Genomic DNA, 20,115 nt, shown 5'->3' with positions numbered 1-20,115 from the left:
CCCAAAGGGGCTTATACAGTAGAAAAGTCTGTCTTCCTGATTTGCTTTTTATTTTTCCTTCTGTTCTTGTAATTGTCAAAGCCCAGTCTTGATAGAAAAGCCCATGACAGCACACTCACAACTTTATAAATCTACTTGTAACAGTGATAGAACATGTGGTCACAGTTTAAGTCCACACCTGTGGACTCCTATGTGACCTCATTGACAATGTTTGCTTTAAAATTATTACTGTAAAAAAAGTCACATCAAAAATAAATACGTGTCTAGCAATCGTAATGAGAATGAAGAAGAGCCTGCAAAAACTACTTAAAACAATCAAATAGATTATCAATAGATAGATGATAGATACATAAATAGATAAATGGGAATCCATAGAAATATGAGCAAGATTCTTGAACAAACACTTAAAAAAAGGTATACATATGACAAATAAGCATAACCTGTTTTAAAAATCAGAAACATAACTAAAATGAGATATGACAAACACTCACCAGAATGGCTAAACTTTTAAACAATACTAAATATCTTAATTTGTAAGCATGAGGAACTCTAGTTAATTGTATTGGAGACTTTGAATTGGTATAACCAATTTAGAAAAATTTGTGTCATTATTGGCCAAAGGTGAACACACATGTATGCTAGTTTGTTATTACCACCCCCAGGTCTATACCCAACAGAAACATTTTTAGTAATTCCTTAGAAATAGCCAACATCTAGAAACAACTCAAACGTTCGTCAACATGAAATAAACAAATGATTGTAGAATATTCACAAGATAGAATCATACTGAGGAAAAGAAACTACTGTCTCTAATATCAGCATGGATAATTCTCAGAAATATGATTTTTAACTAAAGAAGTCAAGTGTAAAATAATGCATCTTTTATGACTCCATCTGCATGAAATTTTTTTGAAAAACAAGAACTAATCTATGGTGATACAAATCAGGTGAATTTTTACATTTAAGAGTTGCAGTAACTGGGAGAAGGCCTGATCAGTGGTTGCGGCGTCTTGATATGATGTTTTGATTAAACTGTGGATGGTCAGATGGGTGCTCATTTTGCTGGGACTAAAAACAGGACAGTGATAGAGACCTTTGGCACTATACCAGACCACCTGGTTTCCCTTTCAGATCTATCACTCAGGCTATGTGCTTTTGGGTAAATTTTAACGTTTACTATTTTTATTATGATTAACTCTATGAAATTATTTATCCCACTTCATCTCTCAAAGACCATGTCTTTCTCATCTACTGTGGTAATGCTACCATTTAATATGTTTATCATACATGAAAAGTGCTCATTACATAATTGCTAATAAAATAAATTGCACATACACATAGTCTCCATGAAAGATTTTTTATATACATATATGTGTATGTGTATGTGTATATATATATGTGTGTGTATATATATCTATATATGTGTGTGTGTGTGTGTCTGTATTTATTTACTAAAAGCTAAACATGGCTCTTAACAAAATTTGTGCTGGTCACAATTATATCACATTTTGTTCTGGCCTTCCCGTCATGATGCTCCGCTGAGAGCAAGACTATGTGTGAACATGACACTCTATGAATGACTAGACCACATACGACCAAGGATTCTAATTTATGTTAGACCTCTTTTTGGGCCTCTCCAGAAATGCTAAATTTTCCTTCTAAAGAGCTACATTCTCCTGAAGAACTAAATCTTTTGTCTCTCTACTAATTTTATCTGCTACAATAAAATGGCAACCAAATAAACAGTTTTTGAGAATTTTTAAATGACCTCCATGACCCCTTTTTTGTAGTTTGCACATAACACTATTGCCTATGAATTAATAAGACGGTATTTGGGCACTATTATAGCTGATATTTTGACCAATTTCTGTTACTAACTTTATATAGAGGCGAAAGCTTCATATATTCTTTTATATAAAATACTAAGGGTCTAGTGTGTTTTAGAGAGCTTGTCCAACGGAGGCATTTGAAATTTTCTGCTTAGTGTGAACTCATTTTTGTGGGTTTATAGGAATGAGTAAGAAAGGGGCTAATAAGAGACTTTTTGCAAAACACAGAGGAACCAATCCCCCTCCTAGTTGATACCCAGCCTCTTTGTTCCCCCAGGCAATCGTAACAGCAGGAAGAAAAATTTCCAGGAATGAGGAAAGCATATTTTACTAGGGAAATCATATTTTGAAGCCAATGTTTGCAAATCATGTGTTCATAGATTAAATGTATACTGCCTAGCAGTCTCACAAAGAAACAACAACCACAACTAGAGATAATCTTGAAAGCAGTTCTGTGTTGGTATCGCCTTCACAGAAGCAAATAAGCAAAGATATATCCTCTGAAGAAGAATTCACCATCAACCTTGGTCCAAACAAGTTTCCACAGATAAAATTTTAAAGAAATTGAGGTCGCAGTAAAGAATATGGATAAGAATTCACCATCAACCTTGGCCCAAACAAATTTCCACTGATAAAATTTTAAAGAAATTGAGGTCGCAGTAAAGAATATGGATAAGCATAAGGATAAGGATAAAAAGGACAGACAGGCAAAGGGGATAAGAAGAAAAAGAGGGAGGTAGGAGAGTAGGAGAAAACAACTACCATTTGCAAAAATTAGCAGAAACAAGTGACAGAAGAATTATAATCCCCCAGATTCATATGTTGGAATCCTTAGATATAAGCATAATGTATTGAAGAAATAACAAGAGAGATTTAAAATATGTTTAAGGGAAAATAACTTCTTTAGATGACCAAATCGATTTGAAAAACTAAATTAAATTTGGTAGAGAAAACGTCATTGACTTTAAAACCCAGTGGTTGGCTTCAGTATAAGAATACGCATAACTGAAGAGAGACACTTAGTGAACTGGAAGGAAGTTCTTCGAAATGTTTTCAAAACCCATCATAAAGACCCAAATACATAGATAACAATATAGCTTGCCCCTTTTTAAATATTTCATAAGACAAGGCAATTTTATTAATAAGCTTTATTATTTAGTCTCTCGAACAAAAAAAAACTTTCCAAATCTTCAACCTAAAGTATAATTAAGATATAGTGACATGTCTGTTAGTCTCTGTGTGTGTTTATAATATACATTTATAACATACAAATAGGGAAACAACCTTTTATTTTATATATATATGTATCTATGCATAGATACACACATATGTAAATGAGAAGCTAGTTTATTGTCAGAGAAAGCAAGTAATGTGAAATAATTTTTTAAAAAACAGCTTACTATTTAAATAAAGATAAAACCTGCCACAAATTTAAATAACATGATACTCACAGTAAGAACAGCCATAAACTTCAATTCTGAGTCCAATGCGACCTTCTCCATTCCAATCCAGAGGCACGATGCGCACATAGCGGGCGATAACAGGATGCTGTAATTCATGCCGGACCACACCATCAGAGTTAACGTTTCCAGGAAATGCCTGGACAAGGAAATGGTATTTTAAAAATTGGGAAAAATACTTTAGAAACAATCATGTTCTCTATCTGCTAGAATAAACACAAATCTCATCCAATGGTAGGGCTTGCAATTTCTTACACCATAAATAATTTGAAGAAAGCTGCTTCCTTACTTTTAATTTGAAAATAAGTCCAGTTTGAAATGGAAAACAGGTCAGATTTTCTATAGTTCCTTTCATCCGTGTAAATATAAGTTAAAAGAACGAAAGACTAACTTGCCCCCCGCTGTTGTGTTCCATACACATTTAAATGAGTTCTAATATATTGCATTTAATTTATACAATAAATGATTTTTATAGAATCGAACCATATGTCTTGCTTTCTAAAATTCTCCTCCACATTTTCTCCCATAAAACCATTAGAAATTTAAAGAGAACATTTCGACATTAGTGAGATAAAGAAGAACAATTGAACACGTTGTGAAGAGGTGCGAGTTTTCTACCTTTTATTGGAGTAGACACATTTAGATAATTTGTTCAATGGATCAGAAACATGTTAATTCAATTTTTCTCATTATAGAAGATTCCATCAAAAGAATAATTATCCAAGAATTTTCATCTGATATTGAAAGTTCACATTGTCTTTCCCCCCGCCGCCCCCCAGAGGAGAACAAATGGATTTTTTTGGGAGGCATACATAACATTAATCATTCAACAAGGATTTACAAACTATCTATTTCATAAGTTAGAGCAAGATAGTATGGGATATTCAGGGATGTGTGAAACCGTACACTCAGTACTCAAAAAAAAAAAAAAAAAAAAAAACCATCTAATGAAAAAGAAAATGTCAGTATAAAGTTATAATTCAGGGAAGATTTAAAGAAAGAAACGATTATATTTTAGAGGATGTAATTCAAATAAATGAAAGCTTGCACTATTTTAAACATGAGCAGTTTCAGCTTCTTATATACATTCTAAATGTCCCTATAATAGATAAGTTGAGCCTATAGCATTATCTTTTAGAAGATATTCTTTTAGGTTTATTTAAATTATCTTAAAATCATATAAATATGCATTCTAAATGTCCCTTTAATAGATAACTTGAGATTTTAGCCTTACCTTTTAGAAGGCATTCTCTTTCAGATTTAAATTATCTTAAAATAATACAAATAGAAATTTTAAAAATTATTTTTTAAATCATGAAAAGATGCAACACAGCCATTATATTACATTGTTAGTATGTTGTCTCCTTTGCCTAAGGACTGAATTTGCTTCTATCTAAAACCAGGAGTACGATCTTTTAAAAATTTTTTCTTTAATAATGATGTTTTAAAGTTAGACTACTAATACAAAGTAAAGAGTGAGAGATGTTTTTAATTAAAAAAAGAAAACACAGAGTAGCTTCGGAATTGAAAGCGCTGGCTTAAGTTCATCCAAGCATCACAAATGCAAGTTTGTAGTAGAAGATTTGTCACCCAACCCTCATTCCCCCATCAAATTCTTGCCCTCCGAAATACAAAATGTGTAATGTAAGGCCTAGTAATTATGAGAAGTATATTGAAAGATTTCCCCTGCATTTAAAAAATTTTATATAACCTTTAGATGGTACCAGCAATCCACATAATGGATAATATTTAGTCTATGACATGGACAATTACATGTTTTAAAAATTGGAATGTTCTTCAGTGATGATTCCTGCTGTGCTCTTCTTGGTTTTCTCAAATGAGCTGCATACTACCACTGCCTTTTAAAAATAGCCATACACTTCTGTAATCCATAAAACAAAACTATTTGAGCAGTAGGTCTTGCATTTTAACACTTAATAGAGCATCCTCATTGCATCCTGCTGACACAATTTCATCAGAAAAAAACATTTCTAAAAAGACATTTTCTTTGTAGGAACTTTTCTAGCCAGCTGTTAGTTTTACAAAGAATCTAAAAATCTAACCAAGTATTCTATTAAACCATGGCTATATTGTAAGATCTCTATTGGGTTCTCCGACTTCAAATGCAAGAACAATTAGAATCCTTGACCAAAATCATGTGAATTAAATCTACAATTGGATAGGTGTTAATCCAAAATTCATGATCTTAAATAATACTCAACAAAAGCCACCGAACAATTTTAACTTGAAAATTAACTATATGCTTAGCATGTTGCTAGGTTTTATGTCAATACTCAGAAAAACAACAACAAAACTCTCCTGAAACACTATCTCTAAGACATGTGCAATCTTATGAGGTCTAAAATAAAATCTGAAAAGATATTGCAAAATGCAGCATTAAAAGGAACTATGGAAGTACCTGATGTAACTAGTAATTTTACCTATATTTGGAGTTCCGTGAGCTTATGTAATCAGGCAAATTCTACAGAGTTAGAGCTCAGCTGCATAGAAGGACAGAGCGGTGTTTGAAAGACAAGAGAGAAAGGGCATAGGATATATTGAAGAATAGGTTGGCATAAAGGAGGATTTCAGACCTAGGGTATAAGACTCAGAGTCCAGGGATAGTTATGCTGAAATTTTGCTCCGTATGGGTAACTTCACTAGGACTTAAAAAAAAATACTTTTCCTTTGCCCTGTTTGTCTCACAAAAAGATTTGATGAGCTAATTTATAAAATGAATTTTTGAACTAAGATTGTAGATTCTCAGGAAACATGAACCAAGGGTGTTCAGGACTAGGCAACCAGGACTAGGAATAAAGACACAAGTCTAACTGGGAGAAAGTATTTATGTTGAAAAATATCATAAATGTTTTAACAGGTTCTGTCTGATCAGAGACAAAATAATATAGCATGCGTTGTTGTTGTTGTTGTTGTTGTTGTTGTTTCAAGACAATAAAAGTCATACTGAGGAGATCCAGGGTAATGGGAAATCATACTGGGAGCAAGAAGATTAGCAACAAGTAATTGAAGGTGAATACCAATGTGGTGGCATGGGCAATAAATAAATAAAAGGCAGATGTGATATTTCAAAAGAAGAATTATTAACATCTTGAAAGAAGGGAGTAGAAGATATAACCAACCTATTCCAAGATATTAGTGTACAGGCATTGGTGACAGAAAAGGGAAGAGAGGGAATGATATGATCAACATTTATTGCTTGATTGCTCAGCAACCTCTTCTCTTTGAGTAATAGCATCTGGATTTTCTTTAAAAAGTTCACTCTTAATATTCTACTCTTGCCCGGGTGCAGTGGCTCACACATGTAATCCCAGCACTTTGGGAGATCAAGGTGGGCTGATCACTTGAGGTCAGGAGTTCAAGTCCAGCCTGGCCAACATGCTGAAACCCTGTCTCTACTAAAAATACAAAAATTAGTCAGGTGTGGTCATGCACACCTGTAATCCCAGCTGCTTGGAAGGCTGAGGCAGGAGAATCACTTGAACTCGGGAGGCAGAGGTTTCAGTGAGTTGAAATCACACCACTGTACTCCAGCCTGGGTGACAGAGTCAGACCCTGTCTCACAAAAAAAAAAAGAAAAAAAAAATTCACTCTTAATCCATATGATGCTAGAGAGGCAGACATTACTCCTTACCACCAGGGTGGGCACCTAACTCAGTGAGACTCAGTTTTAGCCCTTCTGCTAAAATGTTTCATTCATACATTTACTTATGTATTTATTCATTCACCCTTCATTCACTCAGGGGATATTTGAGAGTCTTCTATGTAGCAGATATTGTTCAAATCAACAATGTAGACAGAGTTGCAGTTTTCATGGCACTTATATTATTAAATTACATAGTGAGCTTTTTTTTTCATAGGCTTTTTGGCCACTTTTGAAAAGTGTCTGTTCATATCCTTTGCCCACTTTTCAGTGGGGTTGTTTTACTCTTGTAAATTTGTTTAAGTTCCTTATCGATGCTGGATATTAGACCTTTGTCAGGTGCAAAGTTTGCAAACATTTTTTCCCATTCTGTAAGTTGTCTGTTATACTCTGTTGATAGCTTCTTTTGCTGTGCAGAAGCTCTTAAGTTTAATTAGACCCCATTTGTCAATTTTTGCTTTGTTATGATTGCTTTTCGTGTCTTTGGCATGAAATCTTTGCCCATTCCTATGTCCAGGATGGTATTGCCTAGGTTGCCTTCCAGAGTTTTTATAATTTTGGGTTTTACATTTAGATTTTGGAGAAAAGGAAATACTTATACACTGTTGGTGAGCATGGAAATTAGTTCAACCATTGTGGAAAGCAGTATGACGATTCCTCAGAGAGCTAAAGGAAAAACTACCATTTGACCCAGCAATCCCATTACTGGGAATATACTCAGAGGAATATAAATCATTCTACCATGAAGACACATGCATGCAAATGTTCATGGTAGCACTATTCACAAGAGCAAAGACATATAATCAACTGAGATTGGAGAAAGAAAATGCGCTATATATACATCGTGGAAAATTATGCAGCAATAAAAAAGAATGAGATGGAGCTGCAGTCTATTATCCTTAGTAAACGAACGCAGAAAACCTAATACACATGTTCTCACTTATAAGTGGGAGCTAAATGATGAGAACTAATAAACAAAGAATGAAACAACAGACACTGGGGTCTCCTGGATAGTGGAGGGTAGAAGGAGGGAGAGGAGCAGAAAGGATAACTATTGGGTACTGGGCTTAATACCTGGGTGATGAAATAATCCATACAACAAACCCCTGTGACATGAGAGTTTATCTGTGTAACAAATCTTCATATGTACACCTGAACCTGAATATATATATATATCTCTCTCTCACACATACACACACATATATATGTATACATACATATATAATGCTGACACTGTTATATGTAATAAGTACATATTGTTATATATGTTTTATACGTAAATCATATAATTATACAATTACATATATAGTTTATGCAATGGCCAGAAAGGCAAATGGCACGAGCATACTGTGCCTGTTTTTAGGGACAGCAAGGAAGTCAGTGTTGTTGGAAGAGTGTGGAGAAGGAATGAACACAGGAGAATATGGAGAGGTCAAGAACAGAACGAGGAGGGCCTGTACATTGTGATCACGCTCCAGATTTCATTTATGTGTGCTGGAAGTAAATCTATTGGAGAGTTTTAAGCAAGAAAGTTATACATCTTATAATTTTTAACACTGAGGGCACTAAAATCCCCATCTCTGAGAAAAGAGAAATTCCTAGGAAGATAGGAGAAGACAATAGCCTGATATAAAACACAAAATGATAGATGAAATAATATGGTCAGAAGTGCTTCAGAGGCTGTTTAGGGAGGGGAGATTTGGAACAGTGGTGTGGAAGAGCAGCAGGACACCTACCACACCTTGGGATCCCAATGCATGGCGAGTCAGAAGAAAACAAACCAAACTGTAGGAAAGCAGGCGCTCTTCCCACTGAGCTTCTGTTGGCCATTTTGAGTGGAAGTCAGAGAAAGACAAAGTAAGCACATCTGCGATGACATCACTTGAGAATCTAAATCCAGAGCTTGCTAAGGCCTTTTGGATTATTTGATCTGTTTCCTTATTTGTTTGTTTCTGAGCAACTGAAATAACATTGACTAATACAACGATATTTGAAGGGAAAGATAATTAGTGAAGATTTACTGCATTTGAGATTTCACCAGCAAAATTAAAAGATGTTGTAGACATTTGAGGTTTAGGATAATAGCGTTTTACCTAAGGTTTACCTTTGCTTTACTTATGGAAAAATGCATGCTATATGTTTTCTTCAGGATTCTCTGCATCAATAGTTTGTACTTCTATTATTATTTTTATGATTATATATTTTTTTAAGAGACAGGGTCTCGCTCTATCACCCAGGCTAGAGTACAGTGGCACAGTCACAGCTAACTGTAACCCTTGAATTCCTGTGATCAAACGATCCTACCTCCTTAGCCTCCTGAGTTTTTAGGACTATAGGTGTCCGCCAGCAGACTGTGATTTTTCCACTTCTTTTATCCAAGCATGTTGAGATTTAAGATGCTTTCCTAACTGAAGCTTTAAACGTTTCAAAAGAATGCCATAGGCGTGAACCATCGATTGTCTTGAATACAAAGGTATAAATATATGTGAAATGTCTCCATAAATATCAGTATTTGGTAAGGTAGGAAACATAAAAGGAGGTGTAGCCATTGATTTAATAAAAAGTCTAACATTTATATATCTATTATTTAAAGGGTTCTAGTATAGTCTATTGTTTGTCAGGGATGCTATTTTTTCAAATCAGGAAACAGACTCAGAGAAGTTGGACAACATGGTGAAACCCCGTCTCTGCTAAAAATACAAAAAATTAGCCAAGTGTGGTGGCATGCACCTGTAATCCCAGCTACTCGGGAGGCTGAGGCAAGAGAATCACTTGAACCTGGGAGGTGGAGGTTTCAGTTAGCCAAGATCGTGCCACTGCACTCCAGCTTGGGCAACAGAGTGAGACTCCATCTCAAAAAAAAAAAAAAAAAAAAAAAAATTGGATGCCAAATACCTAGTAAAGACAAACTCGGGACAAAGTAACAAGTTCTTCCACTCTCTTCATTTGAGAATCAAATTGTCAACTAGAAATAAATATCTTCCCATTTATGTACAATATATTTTATTTTTGATATTTAATATTATATATTTGAATATCAAATTCTGATGGATAATTTTTATCATATCACTTTTTAGATGCACATTTGATTTCTGGCCTATTTATTAGTATATCATGTTTTCATATTTTACTTCTCTATTTTTTTTTCTTTTTTTCTTTTTTTTTGAGACGGAATCTAGCTCTCACCCAGGCTGGAGTGCAGTGGCGCGATCTCCTCTCTCTACAAGCTCTGCCTCCTGGGTTCACGCCATTCTCCTGCCTCAGCCTCCCGAGTAGCTGGGACTACAGGCGCCCGCCACCACGGCTGGCTAATTTTTTGTATTTTTAGGAGAGACGGGGTTTCACCATGTTAGCCAGGATGGTCTTGATCTCCTGACCTCGTGATCCGCCCGCCTCGGCCTCCCACAGTGCTGGCATTACAGGCGTAAGCCACTGCGCCCGGCCTCTATATTTTATTTCCACAAACTTTTACAAAATCAATACTATGTTTTCTCATACATTTACCTAAATCAAGCTTCTTTTGTGATTATCAGCACCCAAACTCCTCTGCAGTTTTAATACAAGTAATTTAAAAGTTTGAATGATACTGTTTCCTAAAAGGAAAGAAGAATTTGTCAGCTAGGGGGCATCTTATTTAGTAAATACTAAAGTAAAGAATAAACTGTCATAGGTCTTGAAAAGGAGCATTTTTTCACATAATTTGGCTCTTTTAAAAAATCATTTATACTTTTCCATATAGGTGTGAAAACGAAAAAGAAGATACACAGCTGAGTTTTTATAAAATCTTTAAGATTTGAAACCTGCATCAGAAATTACAAACTTAAAGCAAAGTTGAATCTTTTTTGCATAGAACAATACACATAGAACAATATACTTTACAACTAAACCTTCATTTAGACAAACAGTATACAACAAGTGCTTTCAAGATACATAAAAAATGCCAGCCAAATTTATCATTTAAGTAATAAAAAAATCCATTTACAACAACTTGAGAACTTCATGTTCTTGCTATTAAATGTCTCTTAGAGGCAGTGATTTGTATATATGCTTAGAATAGGGTTTATTATTATAATTAAGATAGCATATATGTATCTCACAAAGCTTGATGTTAAGGAAAGTTAAAATCAATATAATAAAATGCTAAACCTATGGTTCTACTTTTAGAGTTCTTGTCTTATAAATTGTGCAAATACATACCAAAATTTAGAACTTTTTAAAAACATATTGTAAGTCATCCACAATGTTAATTTTAGAGTAAACATCACTGAAGTTTTAATAACTGAATATTTTCCACTAGGTACACTATTTTTTCCAGCTAAAACAGTATTTAAGATGGTCTAAGACGTAATGAAGCAAAGCATTTCTGCAAAGTACCAGACAGTAAATATTTCAGGCTTTGCAGGTCATATGCCCCTCTATCCCATATTATTATTCTGTTTTCTAAATACACTTGTGAAATGTAAAAATTATTCATAGTTCACAAACTTTAAAAGAACAGGCGTGGACAAGATTTGTCCCATGGGCTACGGTTTGCCAGCCCATGGACTAAGAGGCTTTGAAATTAAATCTTTCTTGCAAGTTAGATAGGATGCACAAGGCTAAGACTTTCCAGCCAGTTGACATTTAAGAATCAGCAAACTTTGGAAAAGTATTTTGTAATCACTTGGGCATATAATGTATCAAACTGGAGGAGACTATATAAAGTATTAGATGTATGCTATGTGTGATGCATGAACTAACATTTTTTCCCTCAAATTTACTATTATGGGGTTTGAAGTGTAACAAAAATTATTCTGATGAGAATAAGTATATTTATTCCTAACTAAAACCTCATTTTTTAGGAGACCTAACATAAAAGATCATGAGCTCCTATAGCGAATGAATGAGACTCTGTATCTTCACGTAAAGGTTTTCCTTAAGACTAAAAAAAGTGCCTAAAACAATTAGCTATTGTGTAAGTAAATCTAGGAAGAGCTTTTCGCGTACTGACAACAGGTCTCACAGGTGGGAAATTATGTGAGGGAAACAACAAGAACGACTTGAATGTTTCCTAAAGGGAGAGATCTTATTTGCTTAAAACATAAAATGACTTTGTGGCATTGAAACACATATTGACTATTCTTTATGTTAATGTACTAAACCTGTGATCATTATAATCACGTCCCTTTCATTGAAATTTTATTTCTTGAAAGATTTTAGATTTTATTTTCCCCATGCTAACAACTTATATCAAAAGGTTGAAATAGATTTTCCATTTTGCGGCCTTGACGTGAGTTTCCAGGACTAGCTATATTCCCTGCTGAGGCAAGAAGATAAGAAGGACCTTCATAAAATACTGCACCTGTTACCCTTCCAATTTGGCCTCATCCCCTGGAGTCGCTGCTCATCGGTTTTATCTGGCTGGCCTCCCACATCGTGTAGGAATCAGCTCAGACAGCACTTCCTGACAGGAGGGACCTTGCCTCACCACCCCTCAATCCCCTCATTCCATAGGGTGCCTCATAGTAGGAGATCAGCAGGACTTTTTTTCTGAGTACCAGTTAGGACTGTACTGATCAAAGCAGGATCTAGTCAAAACAGAATGCGATATGGGAGGGGGGCAGAGAAGTGCTGGATAGAGAAGGGCAGGGTCCTTGGCGAGGGCTCCACCCTCAGGCCTGTGCCCAGGGAACTAAGTGCAGACAGGCATTTCTGTTTTTGCGCTCAAATGTTGCATTTTCCAAGACCACTCTGGCCGGCACACCCCTCATCCTATGCCTATTAAAACCCCAAGACCCTATAGCAGACACAGACACAAGTGTCTGGACATCGAGAGGAGCAGAGGAGTGGAAGAGCACACGGAATTCGGCTGAGGGCAGCTGGAGGAGAGTCCGGTAGCTGGATGGCACAGATCCGGGGGAAGACCATCTTCCCACTCCATCCCCCTTCTGACCTTGCCATCCACCTTGCTGAGACCTGCCCCCACTCAATAAAACCTTATACCCATTCTCCAAGTCCACATGAGATCTGATTTTTCTGCTACACCAAGGCAAGAACCCAGGATACAGAAAGCCCTCTGTCCTTGCAATAAAGCAGGGGGTCTAATTGAGCTGATTAACACAAGCCACCTGCAGATGGCAAAACTAAAAGAGGACAAGGTAACACCCACACCCACTGGGGCTTCAGGAGCTGTAAACACTAAACCCTAGATATCGCCATGGGGTTGGAGTTCCATGGCCTGCCCGTCTGCATGCTCCCACTACGGGTTTGAGGCTCCATGACCTGCCCCTCTGCATGCTCCCACTATGGGTTTGAGCAGGGGGTCACTGAAGAAGTGAGCTACAGCCCTATCACACATCCTGTGAGGGGGAAAAGGGAAAAGTCCTGTTTCATATGCAGTAAATAAACCAGCTAAAATCAAGATGGCAAAGAAAGCAACCTCTAGTTGTCCTCGCTGTTCATTACCCGCCAATTATAATTCAATAGCACACTAAAAGGCCCTCCTACCAGCACCATGACAGTTTACAAATGCCACGACAATGCCAGGAAATTACCTTACATGGTATAAAAAGAGAGGAATCCTTGGTTCCGGGAAGTCCCCACTCCTTTTCTAGAAAATTCATGAATTACCTAGCCCTTATTTAGCATGTAATTAAGTAGTAGCTATAAATATAGCTAGCCAGCAATCTACAAGTGCTACTCTGCGTATGTCCCGCTCTGTATATGGAGCAGTCATTTTTCCCTACTCTGTTCCTCTAATAAACTTGCTTTGCTCGCACTTAACTCTGTTGGCTCACTCTTGAATGCTTTCCTGTATGAAGCCAATAACTCTCCTGGCTAAGCCCCAATTTGGAAGTTTGCCTGCATCAAGAGCATCCTGTGCTTCTTTTTCTTTTCACTCAATTGTGATTACTTCATTATGTTTTTCATTAACTCCCTGACTGATTCAGAAGTATGTAAGTCAGCTGTGAGGTTTCAGACCACAGCTCTTTGGTCCCTGTGTATCTGATGACCACAGTGTTCAGTGGTCAATACATGTGCTTAAGTAAATGAATATAAATGTGCATTTCCAAATTCTCATCTATTTACATTTCATAGGCTCTTGTTATTTCTGGATGCACAAAAACCAGTTCTGTTAGCATTGGTAGTTAAAAACCATATATTTGATAATATCTTACAGGAAAAAAAAAATAGAGCATGCTAGACTGACTCAGAAAGACACCAGGGTAATGTATAAGGTTTTCCTAGTTGTAGGGGGATGCCATTATAATTATGTAATGTGGCTAGGTGTCAGAGATCACGGGATAAAAAGAAAACAATCATGCAAAAATCTGGAGAGAATTGCTAGGAGAGATGTAAAAATTAACCCCCTACCCCAATCATATCTAGCTTGTTCACTTGGGTAATTCACTTGAACTCTGCTAAAAATATACTCTTTTGATTGCAAAACCATGTCAAACACTGTGAGACATGCCAACATATTCCATATATATATGCAGCAATACCCTATTTGGATCCTACTGCTCGTGACCCAAATAAATACATCTTGTCTTCTTAATTTTGTCAATGTTCTGAAAGCATTTTAGAATCATCATACTAGAAGCATTAATTAAGAACAGCATTATTTTGCAAGCAATAATTTGACTTTGAAAATTAATCAAGTAAAATCTTAAAAATCTGATTCTTGATTCCTTCTGTTTATTCTTTTTTTAAATTTATTATTATCATTATACTTTAAGTTCTAGGGTACATGTGCATAACGTGCAGGTTTATTACATATGTATACTTGTGCCATGTTGGTGTGCTACACCCATCAACTCGTCAGCACCCATCAACTCGTCATTTACATCAGGTATAACTCCCAATGCAATCCCTACCCCCTCCCCCCTCCCCATGATAGGCCCCGGTGTGTGATGTTCCCCTTTCCGAGTCCAAGTGATCCTTCTGTTTATTCTTTAGGGGCATCACGTGATGATGTATTCAGTAAGTTTCATTCTTTGTGATCATTTGTTCTCAGCCTACTCAACCAGTGGACTGTCTTTTTAATTGCTTTACTGCCTCCCACAGTTTATTTATCTCCAGGCTAAGTCCCTGGCAGAAGAACAATGGATTCCTTTCTTACTCTCTGACTCCCTCTTCTTCCTTCTCTCCAACTTCCTTCCTTTTTCTCTCTTCTTTTTTTCTCTTTCTCTCCTTCCTTTCATCTTTCTTTTTTCCTTCCTTCCCTCCTTTCTTGTTTCCTTCTTTCCAGTGGTTTACTGTAATACATGATTGTTTTTTGCCCACATCTAATTTCAGTATAGAAGGAAAAGGGCAGAGGAGCACTGTTCCACACAGTCATTCAGGGATCCAGGCTCACTTCATTTGGTTCTCATTATCAACATCTGATTCTCAAGTCCACCACAGAAAGAGAAGACAAAACATATAGGAATGAACTTAGGGTTTATGGCCAGATTTGATAGAGAAAATATCACTTCTGCACACATTCCATTGGTCATGTATCATACTAATCAAACCTTAGTGTCCAAGAGACTGGAATATGTGCCACGGAAGGAAAGTGAAACATATTTGATAAATGCATAGTGGGGTTACATGATGCTCATCCTGAAATTCTGTGCTTACCTATATCATAATACTTATTATAATGAATAGTAAAACTATAATGTTTATTATTTGATCTCTCAGTGAAACTGCAGACTGTTCAGGGAGCAATATGTCATTTTTTTAAAAGAGAATGATAATAATTTTAATACAGTAAACTGAAAACAAGTGAATAATTTGATTAGTTTTGAGAAATGTATTGACCCATGTGATCCTCACTCCCCATCAAGATATAGAACGCTTTATAATCCCAGAAATTAGTCTCATCAATCCCCTCAGTCAATATCTTTTCAATTAATGTCATTCCTCACCCTATGCATACAACTTTTCTGATTTCTATAACCATAGTTAATTTTGCCTTTTGTTTTGACAGAGTCTTGTTCTGTTGTCCAGGCTGGAGTACAGTGGCATGGTCTCAGCTCACAGCAACCTCCATCTCCCACGTTCAAATGATTCTTCCACCTCAGCCTCCTGAGTAGCTGGGACTACAGGCACGGGCCACCATGCCTGGCTCATTTTTGTATTTTTAGTAGAGATAGGGTTTAACCACATTGCCCAGGCTGGTCTTGAACTCCCGACCTCAAGTGATCTGCCCACCCTGGCCTCCCAAAGTGCTGGGATTACAGGCATGGGCCTCTGCACCCAGCAAATTGTGACTTTTCTTGAACTTCATAATAAAGTAATCAAACATCACTGGCTTCTTTCACTCAGAATAATTTTGTTAAGATTTCCCCATATTGTTACTATTAATAGTACATTTCCATTTTTCTGTGTACTATTTCATTGTATAAGTTTACTATAACCTGTATCTATTTTTGTGTTGATAGATACTGGGATGTTTCCGGGTTTTTTTACTAGTATAAATAAAATTGCTGTGAGCATTTGTTATAAATGCCTAGGAGAAGAATTTCTGGGTGACAGAGTGGATGCATATTTGAATTTCCAAGATATTGACAAAATGATTTTTCAGATGATAATCTAATATAGCATCAGAAATCTATTTTAAATTTGTTTCAAATATATTATTTTTCTTTCCAAACTTCCTTTAATTTTCTCTTTATCCTTCATGTCAAGTCATAAGAAAGGATGAAAATTAGATAAATGCTACCCATTTTGTGATATTTTAAATAAATATTTAGACAAACTAAGAAAAACAAATGTAACATTATCAATCTTAGCAATGTTAAAATACAACCTAAGAGGCAGAGGTTTGGAGGTAGAAATGGATAAGAATATGTAGAAGAAAGGACATGGTAAATAATATACTCATCTTCCAAGTGAAGAGTCAAATGATATTACCAAAATTTGACAGAAGAGTAGGCCAATTTGAAAGCATATTATTAAATATAACAAAATTAATCAATAGAGAACTTAAAATTTTTTTTTGAGACAGGGTCTTGCTCTGTAATCCAGGCTGAAGTGCAGTGGTATAATCACAGCTCACTGCAGCCTCAAACTCCTGGGCTCAAGTCATCCTCCCACCTTGGCCTGTTAAAGTGCTAGGATTACAGACATGAACCATCACGACCGGTCTTAATATAACTTCTAAAAATAGGTCAGGTGTGTGGAAAAGTAAGGTAGCTAACTAGTAATTGACCCAAGAATTCATTAACCAATAGGTACTTTCTAAGTTGATAAGTGAACAAATTGATATAAAAGTATAAAGGGAGAGTGGAACAGGAAATAAGAAGATATTGGGGAAAAAAACTTTTGCCATTAAATGAACTTATTTCTCTAAAAATTGATTAAAAATACTTATCTATATGCTAGCTTGATAAAGATATGAAAAACCAAAAACAATGTTGTATAGGAGGGTGTCTAAAAATTTGGCTTTAAAATTTCTGGCATATCACATAATTGCAGACAGAATTAGTTGCAAGGTTCATCTTACCTGTTAAAATAAAATCTAACCAGTTGCTTGAAGAAGCATAATACTCAAGACACTGAGCCCAGAAAGAAACTTCCCAAATCCTCACATCAAAGAAACTATGCTACATAAAGAATGAAGTGTTCAAGAAGATCTGTATAAAGACAGCAACAAATGTCAGAGGAAATACATTACAGTTTTCCTCAATGTAGCCCCATGGAAAAACGCCAAACCTCAATTCAGTAAACACAAATTTAACCAATACTTTTGATGCAATAACCAAAACTTTTGATGCAGGTATTCAGCTCCCTACTGACAAGCTTACTCTAGAAATTGTTTACAGTATCTAGAACAGACTGCATTGCCCTCAGGTTATCCTCCAAAACCATTGCTTTCACAGGTTTTTGATCAGTATTAACAGCAGCAAACATGATAATATACTCCTTGGAAAGTACCTAGGATAAAATATTTTTCTAAATGTGGAACCAAGTGCCTTTTATAAGCATACAATTAACAAAATTATCAAATTTTAGTTAATGTGAGAATTATTTGTGATAGCAAGGTAAATTACCATCTTCCAACTTTATCTTTTTCAAAATGTGAGATTCTTTAGTTGGATAAATTTATGCCATGAAATATTAATAATTCTAATACTAGATGTAATATCTGAGTTGAGTATTAATAACTTTACTCTTCCTCAATTTAATATGTGTCCATTTTTATTGTCTATTGCATGATAATATATTCTGAAGGTAATGTTTCTTCAGAATATAGAAGAGTCAAAATAAGTGACAATTCCTGGGTCTACAGAAGCCATTTTTTCCAATATACTTGGATTTCATCTTTCATGGGAAGAAAAAAAAACCCTTTTTACATTATGTTTCTCCGTTTGTACTATGCCTGGTTTTCTATTCCCTTTCACTGCAAAACTCAAATAAATGCTGTTTGCTCTGTTTTTCCCTCCTCTTCCACACTCTCTTTAAGCTTTAGCATTTGTTCATTGCTGTTTCTTCTTTTGAAACAAATCAGAAAAATCACTCATAATGAAAAAACTGATGATAATGAAATAATTTGTTAAAAAATTTTTCTTGAATATCTCCCTTAGTCGTCTTCTCCTGGAATCTTTCTCATTCATGAACATATCTTATTTTGCACATGTCTGTTTGATCTCTGATTGCTTCTCTTTATCTTCATTGGATATTTTTTCTTCTTCTATGGATTATTAAAGTTCATGCTGTTCTTGCTACTTCCTCACAGGTGACATCATCTTTTTTGTCTTCAAATGTAAGCTCAACAAGAATATTTTCCTGTTATTATCTGTTTCCTTCACTACAGAAGCCATTTTTTCCAATATACTTGGATTCCATCTTTCATGGGAAGAAAAAAAAACACTTTTACATTATGTTTCTCTGTTTGTACTATGCCTGGTTTCCTATTCCCTTTATTTTCTGACCTCCTGAGAGCCTGGTTGCTTTATGCATAATCAGTCCAACCTAGAAATATCTCAAATGTATATTTACTGACAAATGGATTAATAAAGTGTGGTCTAGCCACAATCTACTACCAACTGGCTTTCTTCCACAGTCCAACAAGGGACAAATCCTACTCGGGCTGTTTATTCCCATCTTCTCATCCAACTCTTTTCTCCCTTGTTCCATTAGCTATACCTCTATGGTGCCCCTGTATTCCTTAACATCTCTCTAGGCCTCAACAATTTTAATGAGACAAGCCTAAAGTCTTGATTTCAGAGAAAAAATAAAGAAAACAAAAAACTCCACCAAATGTCTTTTAACTAACTCACCTTTCCAACTCACTTCTTCAATTACAATATTGCATTATTTTTTATTGACCTCCCAAACTTCTTGAAGAGACAATTTCATATCCAACTTCCAAGGATAGAAGCTCATTTCCATCTCTCTTCTATTGTCCTTCTATTTAGTCTCCTGCACTAATAAAATGAAATCTAAGCCTTCTTTATTAGTTTTAACCCTAGGGAATCTTTTTGGTGCAGTTGGTATTCTTGTAATGCCTTTTCTCCATGAGACTGATCCCATTTGTATTCTTGCATAAGAATTGCGGACTTTTTCAACGCATCCTCCTTCTAGGAAGTCTCATTCCAATCCAAATATTGGAGATTGATTTCCATATCCACATCTCCAGCGCTAGGTTGGATTTTGAGATCTAGGCCTGAATTTCCAACTTTCTATTAAACATCTTTATTTAAATGGCTGCAAGATGTTTAAAAAATGTCTTTTTATCATCAAAACTGTGTTTATTTTCTATTGTCCTCCCACACCATTTGCTGATGCTGCCATCCTCCGAGTCCTCCAGCCAGAATCTCTGTTGCATCCATGGCTCTTGTTCTTCCTCACTCACCTTCACAATGTCCCAGGTGCTGGAGGTCCTGCCTCTCCAGTAATGGCTTTTCACGCGTGTGGCCACTGTATTTGGTCAAACCCTCCTTTTGCCCTGAGAGCTCTCAGAATGCTCTCCCTGCTTCCAGTCTCTCCTCTAATTCACTTTATATACTATTCAAAAGGGAAATCTTTTTAAATGAAAATCTCAATCTGTGAGAACCAAATTACCTAAACTAAAATACAGATGCAGGTTGCCTTTTGTTCATACTTCGGCAACTCAATAAGTTGAAATAATAATTTGCACAATTATCACCGTATGTTTTGTTTATGGGATGATAAATGATTCACTTAACAGATTCTT

General features: G+C 35.8%; 1 protein-coding gene across 1 annotated transcript in view; it reads right to left on the bottom strand.

The window, feature by feature from the left end:
- Window positions 1-20,115, bottom strand: part of CNTNAP2 (contactin associated protein 2) — a 2,262,889-nt gene that overhangs the window by 1,376,959 nt on the left and 865,815 nt on the right. Inside the window, exon 4 of the mRNA XM_015447321.4 lies at window positions 3,281-3,428. Coding sequence (XP_015302807.3) covers window positions 3,281-3,428 — 148 coding nt within the window. The remainder of the gene's footprint in view (window positions 1-3,280; window positions 3,429-20,115) is intronic.

This window comes from Macaca fascicularis, chromosome 3 (genome assembly GCF_037993035.2).
Source record: "Macaca fascicularis isolate 582-1 chromosome 3, T2T-MFA8v1.1".
In the NCBI taxonomy this organism is placed as follows: Eukaryota; Metazoa; Chordata; class Mammalia; order Primates; family Cercopithecidae; genus Macaca; species Macaca fascicularis.
This window is presented reverse-complemented; position numbering and strand designations above follow the sequence as displayed.